The sequence below is a fragment of the Lichtheimia ornata genome, assembly GCF_029851405.1.
Source record: "Lichtheimia ornata isolate CBS 291.66 chromosome Unknown scaffold00024, whole genome shotgun sequence".
Lineage (NCBI taxonomy): Eukaryota > Fungi > Mucoromycota > Mucoromycetes > Mucorales > Lichtheimiaceae > Lichtheimia > Lichtheimia ornata.
This window is the reverse complement of record NW_026695344.1, coordinates 136,904-154,343: the sequence shown is the minus strand read 5'-3', so window position 1 is coordinate 154,343 and position 17,440 is coordinate 136,904. Positions and strand designations below refer to the sequence as shown.

Here is a 17,440-nt window from a genome sequence, read left to right as displayed (position 1 = left end):
GATTACTTACTCCCCAGCTTTTTTGACGACTTTTGCATTTGTATAGACGCTGATGGTGATTCATTATAGTGAGCGTCCCTCCTTCCGAGGAACAATGAAAAGAATACGATACGCACACACAAAGAACAATTAAATTTTTGAATGGCATAGGATACCAGTGTTTGCATAATTCCATCATGACCCCCCTCCCTCCTTTGCTTGTATAAATGTGAGGCTTATGCGTTGGTATGCATGAACAGCATTTATTTCAATTACGGTGTTGATAATAGAGTGGTACTAGTGAACTTCTTTATTGGTTTTGCTCATTGGGCTGATTCCCATTGCTTCTCGGCATGGCGCGCTGCCGCATTCATCTTCTCCATAAATTCAGTTTTAGAACAGGTTGTAGTGTTGACACGCGACAATAAATCATTTTCGTGTTCGGCTAGTATAGTTCGCTTGGATGAATCAGCGTATGCAGTGAGACGCATATGGTATAATCCACAATCAAGTGTGCCCACAGCAGGGGAGACGACGTAATAACGTGGATGGGAGTAGGCAGTTTCAGTATTCTTGAGTTGTAAGGCTGGTACAATAATCGGTTGGGTCTTGTCTTGAGGATTTTCAAAGGTGGCTTCAACGTATGGATTACTGGTTGCTACAGGGCGATGCATTTGCACCAACCATGAATAACTTTGATGATCGTCATAGTCAGTAGTCAAGGATACGATGGTCGTCGTCGCCATAGCAACGCTACTTACTGAGCATTCAATTGTTCATTCTTGGCGTTAATAGCAAAGCTTGCTGCGAGATCTTCAAAATGCTTTGACTTTTTAAAGTGAGGTTCTTTGGCAGTTTTATCCAAAAGACATCCACAAGTAAAATCCATGGTTGGGCGGGCGGCGGAGGGGAAGCGGTTGAAAAAGAATGAGACAAGTGCAGCACAATGTTTAATGTGGATGGGTTGTGTGGCGGCATTTGAATGCCAAAGCAGGCGGGCTGCCTTATGGCTCGGCTGCCCATCACCCTCTGAGGTTCTCCCTTTTCGATCAAGATGGTATGTGAACATGAGAGATGGGAATCATATGCGAGAACGAATGATTACGAGATTGGATGGATAAATGGATGGATGGGATATGTGAATGGATGGATGGATGAATATATCAACTTATCGATTTTCATTTCTTTGTAGTCGCTTGTTGTTCCCGAGAGGAATCAGGTAAATGGACACCTTCAACACGACTTCGAACATGGACTCAATTTTATATCTTTTTCTTTTTCTCGCCAATAGTTCCAGCACATTCTCCGTCTTCTCAACACCAACGTTGACGGCAAGAACAAGATTACCATTGCCTTGACCTCTGTCAAGGGTGTTGGTCGTCGTTTCGCCAACATTGCCTGCAAGAAGGCCGATGTCGATCTCAACAAGAGGTACGAATACGCATAACATACAACCACACGATATATAAGGTATACGACATTGATCCATATCCCCTTTTTATTTAGAGCTGGTGAACTTAGCAACGAAGAATTGGAGCGTATTGTCACCATCCTCCAGAACCCCGCTCAATACAAGATCCCCAACTGGTTCCTTAACAGACAAAAGGATGTTGTTGACGGCAAGTACAGCCAAGCTATCTCCAACGGTCTTGACACCAAGCTCCGTGAGGATCTTGAGCGTCTCAAGAAGATCCGTGCTCACCGTGGTCTTCGTCACTACTGGGGTGTCCGTGTCCGTGGTCAACACACCAAGACTACTGGTCGTCGTGGTCGCACCGTTGGTGTCTCCAAGAAGAAATAAGGTAAACATCAATATCATTATTCATTTAAGATAGTGGTTAACATGCATACTTTATAGCACGTCAATAGCAGCGTTGTTGATATTATCAATAAAAACGGATCCTTTTGTGTACTCTTCGTGAAAAAGTGCTGCTGGATTGCCACACGATATTGATTTCTGCGTCGTCGTCATCATCGCCATCACCATCATTACTGCGTTGCTAGGGATACTTAATTACCGCATAGTGATTCCATTTTTTGTAGCTATCAACACTAACAGCCATCACCCGCACCATGGCAACCATAATCTCCTTTTTAAGATACGTGGTATGTATGTATTGGATGAGAAATGGGATACTACTACTGGTATCATTTTAATTGTCTAATAAGCTGCTGTAAACGCTCCTTCAATGCGGCGAGAGGCTCTTTCTCAAGACTTCTATTGCACTGTTGCTGTAAATCGGCTTTGAATTGGATCGAGACTGGATAAAAAAGGGGATGGTCAGATCATTACTTCAGCAAACCGATTCTTCACATCTTGACTTACGATTGGCACTAGCCACTATGGTCTCCAGAACGTCGAGGGTTGCGGATCGGATAGCTGAATATTTCAGATTATTCACACCATGGGCGATACATGCATCCGTGACATTATGTAGCACCGCATCATTCAGATCTTGAGGATCACATTGTTCAATAAACGACTTGAGTGCTTCAAAAATAGCCTGCTGTACATTCCACACATTGCCCTCCAAGCTCTTGGTCAAGACTTGAGATAAAGCCATCGTCTCCTCACCTATTAAGACATCGATTAATCTCGTAGTAATGATAAGGCGTGGGGTAATACGTACGTTGTTTTGCAAAGGCGCGTGGGCGGAAAGTTGATACAAGTGCCTTGAATGCATTCGCTTTGATCATAAGCAATAATGGCTTGGAATTATCATTGTCATCCTCTTCCATAGCTTCAGCTTCATCCATCTCACACAACTCGGTCAAAAACTCTTGTGATGGAGTGAATACGTCGACCTTGTCACCAAACACTTCGGAGAATGTACACAAAGAAACCAATGCATGACGCTGATAAACACGATTACGGCGCTTGGCTTCTCGCACCATGATCTTGACAACATCCGGGAGTGTTGGTTCATTTCCAGTGACTTCAAAATAACCTTGCGCCGATATACACAATTGGACGAATGCTTCCAAAACATGCTCTTTGCCTGCCCAAGAACGAGTAGCGAGGGTTGATACCATCACTGGCATCAATTTGCTGGCGTGTTGTGCAACATTCTTTCCACCCGTTTTACATAAATCCGCGATAGCCAATGCCGCTGTTTGCTTCGTACCCCATGATGGCGAGGAAAGTAAGGGCTGAGCGAAGTCAATGATCTCGTCGGTGTGTAATACCACCAAACTTCTTGTACCTATAAGGATCCTATATCAGCCTTGTATCGATCTCTCATCCGCTATGGCAGCATTACCTGATGTCAGATTTTCCCAAGCATCTTTCCAAAGTTTTTGGAGGTCCTTGTCGGGATCATGCTCTCCAACATAAATAAGAGGTACGACTTCGGATGCAATCGAGTTCATACGGTCTGTGGCGAATCGAGTAATATCCACCGCTGTAACAGCACTTGCAGCACGAGAATCTTCATCTGGATCGAAGAAAATACATGATGAGCATCATCGCCATGCAAAACGTTTTCCTATCTTACCACTGCCTTCTTCCACGTAGAGCTTTTTCAAATGTCGAACCAAAGAACACAATCGATCATATGATGCAAGTTGACAAACGTAACCCGTAGCAGTAGCAAAAGAGCGTCGGATAACTGGATTCTTGGATCGAATTGCACCACTAAGAGCCTTCAAAAACGTATCTGCATATGGTTCAAAGACGCCACGTCGGTTCATGCACAATGTCACAATAAAGCGAGCACATCCAGCCTATAACATACAATGTCAATGCTCAAATTTTGAACTCCACTACTTTTTTCACTTACCTTTGTTGGGAGACCAGTGCCTTTTTTGATGATGTTGATAATTCGAGGACTCAACTCTTGCATAACGTTGTCATCAATTTGGTTTACACAATGCTCGATGCCTTCCATCATTGGGGAGTTCTTGGCGCCACTCAAACGAGCACTATCCAACTATAGCCCTTCTTAGTCACCCTCGTTATCACCATGATCCCATCTCGGCACACATACCTGCTCTTGAGTAATATTATACTTTTCGGCATGGAAGGTTAGGTAGTTCATGGCTTGAGGCTCCATTGCTAAAAGGAACGTGTAAGTTTTTGATAATAATGACCTGAAAGAAAACACTCACATGACAAAGATTGTAACAAAACATCCACGAGTTCAGGGATAAATCCTTTGAGCAATGAAGCACCAGTCTTGCATATACGCAATAAAGCATCCAAGCTAAATTTGCGGACATCTTCAGCATCGGATACAATGCCCTTTTCAATGAGGAATGGCATGACGATATTGATAACCTTTGCACCATCAGCAGCAGACACCACATTGGGATCACAGTAATGAACGGTGAGCTTGGTAAGTGATTTGCATGATTGAGTTGCTGCCCGTCGTACGGATTCTTTGATATCATCCAATGCACGGAAACACATTTTCCATAAGCGCTCCAAGTATGGCTCAATTTGTGCCAATTGCCTTCCTTGTACAAGATCTGTTACTGCTGCGCAGGATGCCTCACGCACACGCCATTGTCGATTACCAAGGCCTGCCAAAACATCTTCCATGATCTCGTCGAAATACTTGTCGACCGTCTTTTGGTTATCCTTCACCAAAGATTGCCAAATAGCTTTCATGGTCTGGTTCACTTGGGTGTTTGGATCAAATTGATAACGGAAAAGCTTGGGCACCAATTGTGGAAGATAAGGCTCCAGCTCCTTTTCAGCCATTGCCATCAAGTTTTGGAAACCAAAGGCAGCACCACGACGAGAAGTCCAAATAGCGTTGTGGTTAGCAAGGTTCATGAACTTGTAGATAAGATCGGGCTGATTCAATTCAGAGGCAAGGGAGCAAAGTTCCTTGTACGTTGTGATAGAGCTACCATCAGGTGTTGTTCCAAGGTCGCCTTCTTCAAAGAGCACTGTGTTGTCGGTGACAGATTGTGCCTGGATTGTTCGGCCTTCCGTAAAGGTCCCCACAAGCGAGTATAACATGTCCTCCTTGATCTTGGCATCACCATATTCGTACACCAATCCAAGACCCTTTGACGCCACTTCTTGTGTGAAATCTAGTAAAGCTTTCTGTTAGCAATACATTGAATGATAAAAGTAAAAGAAAGCCATACCATCACGATCGCCAATTAGTCTCGAGAACGATGCATGCATCAATCCAAGGTTTTTCTGATATAAAAAAAGAGATACATGAATAAAAATCACATTGGGTGGTCACATGATGTTACCTGAATCAATTGCTCATCCTTGCCAAATTTCAAGATTGATAGCAACCAAATACAAGATGCTTTCCTGTACCATGATCGATCGCTAGTAACATAGGTGCGGGTAATCTTTTCAATCACACTCTGGAAGGCTTCTTCTTTTTGCATATCGCTTTGATCAGGGAACTCCACGTTGCTGATATCTTTGTGCTTTTGTATGGCCTGTGATTTCCAACCAAATGCCACCATTGACCAAGCCTCTCCACCAGCAAAGAACAATTCGATTTGCTTTGTATCAGCCGATGCAAACAAGGTATCAACGACGGTGGTAACATTATCGCTCTTGCTACTGTATGGAATTGATAGCTGACCCAAAGCTAGGATTGCTTGTTCTTGTACTTTGGGGTCCTTGCCACTGGATTTGACAATCTTGGAAAGCTGATCAATGACCTTGCGAGAAGTCAACGTGCTTCCTTCACCATCCACTTCCATGCTGTCAGCCGCATCCTCGTCTTTGCGTTTGCGCTTATCATTCTCCAATAATGGGAGTGCCTCAATACGTCCAATTTCAGCGAGAGCTCGGCATGCTGCACTAGCGAGTAGTGTAAAAGTGACACCAGGAGCACCTTCCAATTGATTTGCAAGGCACTGGATACAACGTCGAATAAGCTCAACTTGCAGTTGTCGTTTACGATAGATACAACGTCCAAGAAGGAAACCCATTGCTAATATGGCACCGTGGGCACGATCCACGTCGATACCACCACCATGGGACGATAAAGGCTTATCCAATAAATCACAGTATTCACCAAGGATGGTCTCAACTTGTTGTGTAGAAATGGATGGGTCGCTTGCAACAATACCAAAGATGTGGGACATGACATCACGTGCGTCCTGTTTCTCTGAGAGAGTGAAAGACTTGAAGAACTCCAATCGATCCTTCAAAGAAGTGGATATGGATGCAGGCCCAAACGATATGATTTCCAAGAGGGATTGTGCAGCTGTAGTAAGAAGAACCAAGTCTGCAATAATAGAATAATAACCCATTAATGACGTTGAAATGGTACATTGTTTGCTCATTCTTACCCTTGAGGTCTTTGTCCAACGAGTTTTCAATGAATCGCAACCATAATTCAAGTGCCTCTTTCTTCTTAGGATCAGCTCCAGACCAGCAGCTCTCGATGTATCTCTTAAAGTTGTCCATAACCACTGGATCATCCGCCATACTGTTATCCACTTTGCTCTCCACATACTGATCGATCAATATCGTAGAAGGATTGGCTTCCAAAATAAGAATCATTCGAACAAAACGTATGATTTCTGAATACACTTCCACCGGGTATCCTCGTACAATGGGTGTCTTTGAATCATAGGTGTATTGGTCACTTGGCTTATGCTGATCAAGATAGGTCACCAAATCTTCAAATGCAGGGAGTGCTGAAGCAGGCACAATATCAGCGGTGGTTGTGAAGGCACCGGATGCTGTTCTCTGGAAAGGATGGAGACCTCGTGCTGATTCTTCCTTGATCTCTAGCTTCTTCACACTGGAGGAACTTCCAAGCAAGCAAACGTATCGAGCAAAAACGGAAGAGAAGGGATACACAGCGTTGGCATACTTGAGAGCCATATAACGAGATGCAGAATTTGTCTATGGATTGATACCTAGTTAGTATCCACGTTTCTCATAGCTATGGCAAAGTAAAAAGATACCTTTTGTACACTCTCCAAGATGATGTTCTTTACAGCTGCATAGGTTGATGCTCCTTCATCCAAATCCGTATAGATCGCAATCATCGATGCCAAGGCGTCTTGAACATATGTACGCACATTCGGGTGCTCATACTCAAGCCTCTCGAAAAAGAGTTCCAGAATCTTTGGGTCATTCAATGCAACCTGGGGCACTGAAAACATAAAAACCTCATGTCAGCTACGGAGCTACGTAGGCATTTACCACCGAATAAGGATTACCTTTCTTGCATAAAAGTCCACATCCAACATAGGCATACCCCTTGATGCTTTCGGCGTCTACACCAAAGATAATCTTGGTGAGCATCACAACCATTATTCAAATCCACCCTTCTCCAAAATTTCCAATTACCATGGCCACTGACATCTTCATTTTCGTTGATGTATTTGAGTAAACCAGAGACGAGGATAGGTGCAATGCGTTCCAATTTGCTGGCATCACCCTAATAAATATCGTTAATCGTTGTATCAAAGCCCTCCTATCCATCCTTATACCAACCATGCGAGCAGTCCATTGAAGAAATGACATTGTTGATCGACGTAATTTGGTGGTAGATGAATCGCCTACATGAAACAGCACAATGATAAGTGTTTTGAAATATAGGAATGGTTGTCATTTTCATACCATAGATACCATCAAAGATCACTTGAATCATTTGTGTTGGCATGTTGGTTGCGAGGATCGACTTTGACAGGAAATGCAATATGCGGATCTTGACTGGAATAGATGCAGGAGCTTGCCTGTCTTTTGGACCTGTCATACTAAATTAGCATCAACGCTAGATGCAACCCGTTCACAAGCCTCAATCACTTACCAGAGCCTTTTGTTCCCAAGTACATGGTGTACAAAGATTGAATGCAGCTGGTGCTTTCGAAATCCACATTGTTTGTCCAGCGCTTGATACCATCCTCAGACATGGAAACCACCTCATGATTCGCATCACAAGCACCAGCAATCAATATCCTTAACCGCTCCTCATCGGTGAAAATATATGATAGGATAAACTTGAGGATTCCTAGCTGAATAATACCCCATCTTCAGACATTTGTTGATCCTTCGCCCCTATTCTCAAAGCTTGTATATACCTTAGCTTCATTGATTTTGCTAGATGTCCATGTCACTTTGCCCTTGTTGGTGATGTTTTCAACGTCAGCTGCACTGAGGCCGGGATAGATGATAGGTCCTTCTTGTTCTTGTTGTGATCGAGTCAATGGATGGTATAGCATGATATTAAGGAAGAACTTCAACACCGTTGCTGCGTCCTCGGGATGCTGATCGAATTCGAATACATCTTGTCGTGCTGTCTTCTGCTCTCCTGGCTCCATCTCCCATTTCCTTAATATCTACATACAAAGTCAATACCATTCCATCATTCTCCTTTTCCATACACTTACTGGCAGCACCATGTGAAAGATAGCTGTGCGCTGTGATTCAGGTCGGCGAGCAATTCCTTTGAGGAAGCTTGGGATATGCTGTACGGTCTCCTCGGGTGTCATGCGCTCCACACACATCTCCAAATAGATAATCGTAAAGTTCTTGACAAAGGTGGATACTTGATCATCGATGAGTTGCTTTACAAGTGCATCAAAAGGGAGCTTGATAGATGTGTTGGGCTTGGCACGTTTGTTGATATGCGAGAGCAGCTCCATAACCTTGTTTCCAATACAACGGCCTGTCAGAATCCAGGTGCACCACCATGTTCACCATTGACCTACCTTTCTTTTGACTTGCTCATGAGGACTCGCCAACTTGAGTAGCACGGGTGCCAGGAACAGGTTGATGCAGCGCTCAAACTGGGCATCGGTGTCGCACATGGCGATCTTTAGCTCCACATTTTCTATGCATAGCTCCAGATCAGTTATACTTGCAGCAAGGGTGGATATAGATTAACTCGTACCGAGAAGTTGGAGCTCATTGGATGCCATGGTGGATTAGCATATACAAGTGAAATAGACGCGGTGCGGAAGAGTGAATGAACCTCGATAATGTGGAGCTTTGTGTGACCATATCAAATAAATCCGCATGGACGCTTACGTGTTGACTCTCTTTACGGCTTACGTGTTGTGCCTTACGTATTGTGCTTACGTCCTCTCTTCATCATTCATAAGAGACGTATAATACAAGATGCATATCGTTTATATTAGACTTGCGGCTTGCACAGCCTCATGTGTCATCAACAGCTTCTTTTCAACCGTATACCATCAAAATGAATGTATATCTACATAGCTATTTGAAATAAAAATGTACATGACATTATCTCTTGCATGGAGGTCTTATAACCATGATGTGGGGGTTTCGTAGGAAAAGATCGATTACAAAGGCTACTATGTGTATGGTGAACAATGGCTCGATTGTCACGTTACGCCTCCTCATCACTTTGCGTATCCTTTGGCCTAACGCTAAAACCACACTGCGCCAGGTAACGCTCATAGTCCTCGTCACATTTCTCCATCATCCTTTCACCCCTTGTCTCTTGCAGGAATAATGCAGCAATCAAAGCTGCGATTGAAGCTGTGACACCAATAGTGATGAAGGCACCTGTCAGACCAAAGCGGTTTACAAGAGCAGAGTGTGATGCAGAACCAGCCACACCTCCAATCTTGCCTGATCCTTTAGAGCCCCATCATAAACTTCTTGTTAACTACTTATACAACCTCGTCCAATAAATCATATTGATATGTGTTACCTGCTGCTATACCGTATGCTGTACCCCTTATATGCTGTGGTGTGGATTCCAAGACGCAAATGCTTCCAACATAGCCATACACCTCACCGAATCCGAGCATAATGCCGTAAAGCACCTAAGTCCCACCACGTATGATTATCTCAAGTGCCTGATGTATCGTTGAAACCTACCACAAAAAGGGGGAAATAGTTATCTACCAGCTGCTGATACCATATACCCAAGATAAAGCCAATTAAAGCCTGCCCGATTAACCCCAGTATGACGGTCCAACGACGACCGATGATGTCGACTAGTGCTCCTGATACAAGCATACCCGGTACGTAAAACGCATTGATCAAAATATTCCAAGCGCAAGTTTTAATCAAGGGCGCATCCTTTGCCACGCGATCGAGAATAACTCCTGAAAACATGCTGCTTGGGAAGTACACGAAATCATAAAGCGCCCACAATACAGATGGGGTCAATACCAGGAACCAATATCGGCGAATGATGATCGAAGCTGGCACCTTGCGTTTACTGGATATGTTGCCTTCATAGGTCATGTCTTTCATGAATTTCAGCCGGTCTATAGGTATGATGACCAAAAAGTTAGTATCCTTACGTGCGTTCTCACTTTTATCCAACACTGACAATAAAGCAAAAATGCTGATGGGATGATTGGTAATGCACAAAGAAGTCGCCAAGATGCTTCGAGATTCTCTTTGAAGATAGCAAGGATGGCTATTGTGACCACACCTGCACTTGTTGTGCCAAATTCAATCATCAGATACAATGACTACGGCAAAAGAAAGCTGCATATCAATGATAAGGGTTTACATGATTGACAAGGTTCGTGCCTACCCAAAGCAATGCCATTCCACGACGCTTAACATTGATACTGCTAATAAGTTCACTTGAGGATGTAGCACTGCATGGGAATTCTGCTCCTAGACCAAAACCAATGATAGAGCGAGATATCACCACCATCCACATCAACCCGGATGGCGTTGTACCATTGGCAGCAGTCATCATAATGGATCCTACTAGGATAATGCACACGACGGCAATAAGCCCAATCCTGCGGCCGATAAGATCAACGAGCTTTCCAAATCCTGCATTTATTATAGTCATCAACATGGCTGGTTAACGAGTATCGAAGAAGACTTTACTTACCAAATTGGCCTATGAGGTAGCCGACCGTAGGGGCATACGTGAAAGCATCTTGCATAGGACCATTTACAACATCTGGGCCATGGATCTTGAGGAGTATCAGTAGCACAAAGCTGAGTAAACCAGCAAGGTATCCATTTGTCAACATCCCAATGCTATTGGTAATGATAGCGAGGATTGATTTTGATCGATTCTTTGAGCTTGTAGGCTCTTCGCAATGCTCATCGCTAGAATCCTGCATAAGGTATGCGTAACCGAAAGGGAAAAAAAGAAGCGGAAAAGGGGGGGTTACCAAAAGTTTGTATGCATTTTTCACCCTAAATAATAATGCTGATTATGCATGGTGATGCAGCTTGTCATGTGTGATATCTATGTACCCAAATCAGGGGAAGCCTTTCAAAATACTCGGTTGGGTTTTATAATCGAGAAGCTGCTGGCGTGGTAGCCATGCAACAGGAACCATGGCAACGCTTTGTGTTTTACTTTGCTAGTATTCAAAAGAGCTTTATCAATAATGGGGTCATCAAGCCATTCATCTATTGTTGCTATTATCATTGTTGTTGCACCACGCCCATTGATTGTGATTTGCTCCGTGTCTCCAAATAGTGTTCAAATTCTTCATCTGCTTTTTCCATTACTCCTGGGCCAGCAGTTTCTTGCAGAAACAAAAACACAGTAACGCCGCACAGGGAAGCGATGATACCAAAGATGATAAATTCGCCATCAATGCCAAATTGCTTTTTCATGTATGAGTGCGTAACGACACCGACAAGGCCTGCTGCTTTGGCAAAACCTGTAATATGGGTGAATTGGTATTGTGAGCTGCCTCAATTATATGCCAAGTCATTTTTAAATGAACAACGGTACCTGATCCTATACCGTAAGCTGTCCCACGGTAATCTCTTGGGGTGTATTCTGTTAGGCAGATGCTAGGTATCATCCCTGAAACTTCACCAAAGCCCAGCAAAGTGCCGTATAAAAACTATGGCAATAATAACAAGGATGCTAAGTATGTCAGCTTGTAGATGCTTGTTTCAGTAGCTTACCACGAAGAGTGGAAAACAATTGGATGTGAGCTGTTGATAACATCCACCCACAATAAAGGCAACAAGTGCTTGCCCAAAGAACCCCAACATTGCAGTCCATCGCCGTCCGAGTGTGTCAACCGCGAGGCAGGATATCGATTGTCCAATTAACTGGAATACAAAGATCAAAATATTCCAAGAACATGTTGAGATAATAGAAGCATTGTCGGCTACCTTATCCAAAATGAGAGTTGAAAATACGCTAGCTGGATAAAAGATGAAGTTATACGCCATCCACAAGATTGTGGGGATCATTACTCGAAACCAATAGTGGCGGAAAAAGATACATGTTGATGATTTCATATGCACATTTCCTTTTTCAACATTAGGCCTCTTTCTTTGTTCATTAGGGATATGAAAAATCCGATCTATGTGCAATGCTGTCAGTGTCCAAGGTGATTGTGACAGTAATTTTCTCCTTTATGATACTAACAGTAAAGGATGTATGCAGTGGGAATGATGGGCAAGCCGACAAGCAGCCTCCAAGTTGGCTCAAGGTTGTCTTTAAATATCGCGACGAGGATGACTGTGACCACAGCTGTGATGATGTATCCCCCTGCAACCATAAGGTAGGTGGTCTATGATATAGATAAAAAGAAGTGTCAACAGCGTTGTTTTCGTCCACATGTTGTTTGCATGCATTTACCCCAATAATGATCATGCCTCGTCGCTTTGCCTTTATATGAGCAGTTGACTCGGTTGTTGATACAGCGCTGCAAGGATACTCGCCACCTTGGGCAATACCAATGATAACACGGAAGCCAATTAATAGCCATACCAATTGATTTGGTGTCGTTCCATTGGATGACGTTGATCCGATTGATCCAAGCAATATGAGTGATGCGACGATGACCAATCCCTTCTTACGTCCAATATAATCAATGAGGAAACCAAATCCTATATGGGTGATTATGACATTGACTAGGAATTAATGCCATTGTTGAAGGGATCATACAAGTTACCTGCTTCGCCCACAATATAAGCAGCGAGGAAGATGTATGTAAAAGCGGCTTGCACATGCTCATTCACAATTGTTGCTCCATAGATTTTGAGTAATAGGAGGATCAAAAATCCAGTGGCACCGGCAATATACCCATTGAGGGCCATACCAATGCTGTTGGTGATTATTATGGAAGAAAAGTGATGCTGTTTTTTCTCGTTGGTTGCTGTTGGTGGTGGTGATGGTGGTGAAGCTTCCTCATCATTGCAACTGCGTCCCATGGTCAAGTGCGTATCGCTGGAAAGAAAATCAAATGCGACTTACATGATTAAAAGGAGAAGCAGTGATCCTTTACGTGGCTAACAACGATATGCATAACGTGCATAAAAAACCAATAGCTGCATTGCTTTGTCACAGAGGCATATGACCAGCCCGTTTTCTTCGTCGCTTTTCTTTGTTATGTATATGCACAATAACCTGCAGTTTCCATTTTATTCCAGTTTCCTGCAAATGATGCTACCCGTCACTTTTGTCAATATGCCTAAGCCCTAATGGCACCATCAAGTCGGATCACGGATCCATTCAACATCGGATTATCAATAATGTGTAGCACAAGATCGGCAAATTCGCTTGGTCTGCCATAACGTTTGGGAAACAAACAAGTTGGGGCTTGCACATTAGGTACGGCGTGCACCAAAGGCGTCTCTATTGATAAAAGTGAGTAAAAAGGTTGTGAGATACTTTGAGGTCGTGTCAACTAAGCACCACAACATACCAAAAGGTCCAGGGGCAATGCTCATCACACGCACTCCAAAATTAGCAAGCTCACGTGCCATTGGTAGTGTCATCCCAGCAACACCCGCTAAGAAGCTATCAGTAATCCATGCATCTTACCAAGTCTTGAACCTTTTTTTTTACCTTTTGATGTTCCATAGGCCAACAATGAACCATCCAGACCCATTATGGAAGACGTTGTGATGATAACTCCTCGCTGGCCTATTCATGCATGACACATCCTCTTGGTTATCGTGATGTAATACCACCCATAAAAATGTTACATACCATCATCATCAAATGGGTCATTCTTGACAAGGAGATTGGCGACTTGCTGTGCAACGTTGTACGCGCCGAGAAGATTGACATTCACGATATGCTTGAATTGCTCAAAGCTTGTCAATGCATTTTCTGGTCCATAGCCTTCCAAATGATGTGGTGGCCAAACAACACCGCTGCATATGATAGCACCTGCAAGGATGGCCTGTGGAAATTGTGCAACGCCTTTGTGGAGAGCTTCCTTGACTTGTTCCTATCATTGCAGCAGTGAATATCAATGGATAGCTTATTTCCTCATTGCTTACCTCGCTTGATACATCGACTGATCCAGGAAAGTATACGTGATCTTTCCCAAGCGTGGCTACCACCTTTTCGGATCCTGCAAAGTTGATATCGATAATCTATGAATGAACCATCATGGGTGAACAAGATAATAACATTGATTGAGCTTCATTGTTACGCACAACAACAAAGGCACCTTGAGCGACCAGGCTTTCCACCACTTGTTTACCTAACCCACTTGCCCTATCATACACAATGTCAATACCGTCATTTGTAGTTGTCATCGTAGTGAATAATACAGTACCCTCCTGTAACAATAAATAAACGCTCTGCAATTGTCATTCCAGATGTTGAAAGTTGTCGCCATCTCCAATCAGTGCAACAGCAGGTTATAAGTGATGCAGGTCTTTTGTTCGCCTAATTTGGAAAGAAAGAGGGGTTGCCAGGAAACGTCGGCGTTGTATTATTTCCGAAGCTGCATTATGTCGATAATGGCGATCCCCATACCATAAACGAGCACCCAATACTTTGGATAGCATTAAGTTTCATCATGCTTTTTCCGAGAACATGGCATGTTTCACTTTTGACATCTAGAAAAATGATCTTGTTGCGTCCCCCCCCCCACGTTCTTGTTACCCCACACACGAGTCCTAGATGAACGTGAGATGAAAAATGTCATTGTTGCAAAATCAACCGTTTGGCATCTTCTCATGTTCCAGGAAGAACATATTGTCAAAAATATAGTAGCCTTATACAATGCAACACGATGTTATAGGGCAATCACCGACTTTGTTTTCTACCAGTATCAGCTTGTTGGTTTGTAATGAAATACAACATGTTAATGCTCCACACAATAAAAGAGAGAGAGAGAAAATCAGTAGAATCATATTTGAAAACAAACAACTTTCAGAGCCATTACTACTACCATTGCAGGGCGCGTATTTTCTGTATTCTTTCTCCCCTTTTACTCGTCCTCACAACTCGCTGTGACCATTCTTGTACATATCAAAAGTGTAGCTTTAGGATCACATTGCATTTCCGGGAAGGATGGCGACCAACAAGAAACACACGCGCTCATCCAGTGCACCGGCTGCTCAATATGATTATCATGAAGATGATGAAGAGGAGAAGATGCAGCAGCGCCAATATCATCGTGATGATTGTATCGTTGTAATACGTGGTGGATCAAGACGCACAAGCTTTCGACCGAGGCCGATCAACACCAAAAACCTGCGAACCTTGAATGAGAAAAGCAAAGATTTGCCTTCCGCAAGTGTTGTCAGCAATACCAGTAGTGCATCTACGGTTGTCGACGACACTGCGTATTCGATCTTTTCACCAACAAAGAAGCGGGTCATTGTTGTCCTGGCATCCATGGCTGCATTTTTCTCTCCGTTCTCGGCTAACAGCTACTTTCCAGCCTTGGCAAAAATTGAGCAGGTGAGATGCTATGCTGCATAAACAACAATAATAGCCATTACTAATGCCATCTATATAGGATCTCAATATAACCACCCAACAAGTGTAAGTTCAAGAAATCCAAAGGGAAGCATGAAGATAACAAACATGAACGCCTTTCTTTTATAGAAATTTGTCAGTCACCGTGTTCATGCTCTTCCAAGCTATATCACCTTCATTTTGGAGCGTGCTAGCAGATACACATGGTCGACGTCCAGTATACCTTGCAACGCTTTTTGTTTACATCCTAGCATCCATTGGCACAGCACTTGCATCAAGCTATGTTGCCTTGCTTCTATTTCGAATGTTACAAGCCTTTGGATCAAGCTCTGTCATTGCTATTGGTGCAGGCACCATTGGTAAGTTGATCTTTTAAATCATGCATCATAATGGCTGATGGACTTTGACAGCGGACATTGCACCACCCTCTGAACGAGGTGGATACCTTGGATGGTACTCATTGGGCTTTAACATTGCACCTTTGCTTGGACCAGCAATAGGAGGTTTTCTATCACAATACCTCGGTTGGAGATGGATCTTTTGGACAATGGCGATCATTTGCGGCATACATTGGCTAGTTCTTGGGTGCTGGCTTCCCGAGACACTACGTTCACTGGTAGGAAATGGATCAGGCTATGCCAATCCAACACCTATGCAATGGTGGCAGCATCAACGCACTACTCAACAATCATCAAGCGGTGGTGGTGGTGGTGTTACTGATCCAGCAACCTTGGATGACGCTGCAACAGTGGTAGTACCTCCACGTGAAGAAAAGAAAAAATGGAAAAGTTGGTCCTTGCGACAAGTTGTTTTGCTGCCATTCCAACCACTATTGTACGCCAAGGAATGGGATGTGCTGGTCCTATTACTTTTATATGGAGTTCAATATGGAGCATGTTACGCAATGACTACATCCATGCCATACTTGTTTTCACGCGTCTATCAGCTCAATGAAAGCCTGATTGGTGCTTCATACCTTGCGAATGGAATAGGCTGTATAGTGGGATCCGTTTTTCAAGGCAAGGTGCTAAACTACAATTACAAGCGCCTAATGCAGTTCCATTACACTGACGAAAACCACGACTTTCCAATCGAACATGCACGACTTCGTACCTTGTGGATACATGCCATGCTATTCAATGTGCTTTTCGTGGTATATGGTTGGATGCTCTACTATAAAATCCATATTGCCATGGTGCTCTCGATTCAGTTTATTCGTAAGTCATTTGAAAGGGAATCCTATTCATCGATGCTCATTGTAATCCATCATCTTTACTAGTGGGCTTCACCTCACAAGCTATCTTTAATGCATCACAAACGCTCTTGGTTGATCTTTTCCCAGACAAATCTGCATCCGTGACAGCCACCAACAACATGTTTCGCTGCTTCTTTGGAGCTTTGGCGACAGTGATGGTATTACCAACGATACAAGTCGTAGGTGTTGGATGGGCTTTTACTGTCATCTCAGCTGCCTTGCTCTTATCCCGAGTAACTTTGGTGCTTGCATTATCGCATGGACCCAAGTGGCGTCGTCAACGAATGAATGCCGAGGCCATCAAGGCCTGAGATACTATATAAATTCACTGCATAGCCGTGTAGCATAGCCTTGTAAATATCTTGACGAGTACTAAAGTAAATACATATTCTCAAACCACTGTACCTCAGGATGAGCCTTGCCTTCAACAAAATGAGAGTACGTACAATGTTCGCTGTATTCTGTTACAAGCTTTGAGCTTGCTCTTTTTCTCATCAATGATATACAAATCAGGTCTCCTTATGTTAGCAGGTGGCAACGATCACCAGACGTTGTGCCCTTGATAAAACATGTACATCCAAAGCAATTTTATCATTGATTGACAAGTCGTTGCATAAAG

The 17,440-nt window shown here is 43.4% G+C and overlaps 8 protein-coding genes across 8 annotated transcripts; 2 read left to right on the top strand and 6 right to left on the bottom strand.

Moving 5' to 3' along the window:
- Positions 1-302: 302 nt before the first annotated feature.
- Positions 303-868, bottom strand: O0I10_005794 (uncharacterized protein; the record flags this gene model as incomplete). The annotated part of the gene is made up of 2 exons (XM_058485831.1): positions 303-672; positions 741-868. The coding sequence occupies 2 exons, from the start codon at positions 866-868 to the stop codon at positions 303-305; spliced, it is 498 nt and encodes a 165-aa protein (XP_058343354.1).
- Positions 869-1,033: 165 nt separating this feature from the next.
- Positions 1,034-1,780, top strand: O0I10_005793 (40S ribosomal protein S18; the record flags this gene model as incomplete). Its single annotated transcript, XM_058485830.1, has 4 exons — positions 1,034-1,036; positions 1,172-1,198; positions 1,271-1,410; positions 1,486-1,780. 4 exons carry the CDS (start codon positions 1,034-1,036, stop codon positions 1,778-1,780), a joined length of 465 nt encoding a protein of 154 aa, XP_058343353.1.
- Positions 1,781-2,127: 347 nt separating this feature from the next.
- O0I10_005792 (uncharacterized protein) lies at positions 2,128-8,838 on the bottom strand (the record flags this gene model as incomplete). Its single annotated transcript, XM_058485829.1, has 21 exons — positions 2,128-2,240; positions 2,306-2,554; positions 2,610-3,182; positions 3,240-3,413; positions 3,474-3,702; positions 3,759-3,908; positions 3,966-4,033; positions 4,087-5,019; positions 5,077-5,131; positions 5,191-6,188; positions 6,253-6,814; positions 6,877-7,067; positions 7,135-7,191; positions 7,265-7,355; positions 7,412-7,476; positions 7,538-7,666; positions 7,728-7,932; positions 7,999-8,256; positions 8,308-8,565; positions 8,629-8,750; positions 8,811-8,838. The coding sequence occupies 21 exons, from the start codon at positions 8,836-8,838 to the stop codon at positions 2,128-2,130; spliced, it is 5,508 nt and encodes a 1,835-aa protein (XP_058343352.1).
- Positions 8,839-9,272: 434 nt separating this feature from the next.
- Positions 9,273-10,989, bottom strand: O0I10_005791 (uncharacterized protein; the record flags this gene model as incomplete). Its single annotated transcript, XM_058485828.1, has 6 exons — positions 9,273-9,523; positions 9,600-9,714; positions 9,770-10,164; positions 10,230-10,374; positions 10,440-10,690; positions 10,752-10,989. The coding sequence occupies 6 exons, from the start codon at positions 10,987-10,989 to the stop codon at positions 9,273-9,275; spliced, it is 1,395 nt and encodes a 464-aa protein (XP_058343351.1).
- Positions 10,990-11,299: 310 nt separating this feature from the next.
- Positions 11,300-11,884, bottom strand: O0I10_005790 (uncharacterized protein; the record flags this gene model as incomplete). Its single annotated transcript, XM_058485827.1, has 3 exons — positions 11,300-11,541; positions 11,616-11,730; positions 11,795-11,884. 3 exons carry the CDS (start codon positions 11,882-11,884, stop codon positions 11,300-11,302), a joined length of 447 nt encoding a protein of 148 aa, XP_058343350.1.
- Positions 11,885-12,261: 377 nt separating this feature from the next.
- On the bottom strand, positions 12,262-13,054 carry O0I10_005789 (uncharacterized protein; the record flags this gene model as incomplete). The annotated part of the gene is made up of 3 exons (XM_058485826.1): positions 12,262-12,411; positions 12,480-12,730; positions 12,796-13,054. The coding sequence occupies 3 exons, from the start codon at positions 13,052-13,054 to the stop codon at positions 12,262-12,264; spliced, it is 660 nt and encodes a 219-aa protein (XP_058343349.1).
- A 260-nt stretch (positions 13,055-13,314) lies between these two features.
- O0I10_005788 (uncharacterized protein) lies at positions 13,315-14,392 on the bottom strand (the record flags this gene model as incomplete). The annotated part of the gene is made up of 6 exons (XM_058485825.1): positions 13,315-13,478; positions 13,549-13,635; positions 13,692-13,769; positions 13,836-14,079; positions 14,132-14,227; positions 14,291-14,392. The coding sequence occupies 6 exons, from the start codon at positions 14,390-14,392 to the stop codon at positions 13,315-13,317; spliced, it is 771 nt and encodes a 256-aa protein (XP_058343348.1).
- A 763-nt stretch (positions 14,393-15,155) lies between these two features.
- On the top strand, positions 15,156-17,132 carry O0I10_005787 (uncharacterized protein; the record flags this gene model as incomplete). Its single annotated transcript, XM_058485824.1, has 5 exons — positions 15,156-15,548; positions 15,607-15,632; positions 15,696-15,925; positions 15,977-16,783; positions 16,846-17,132. The coding sequence occupies 5 exons, from the start codon at positions 15,156-15,158 to the stop codon at positions 17,130-17,132; spliced, it is 1,743 nt and encodes a 580-aa protein (XP_058343347.1).
- Between the last annotated feature and the right edge of the window lie 308 nt (positions 17,133-17,440).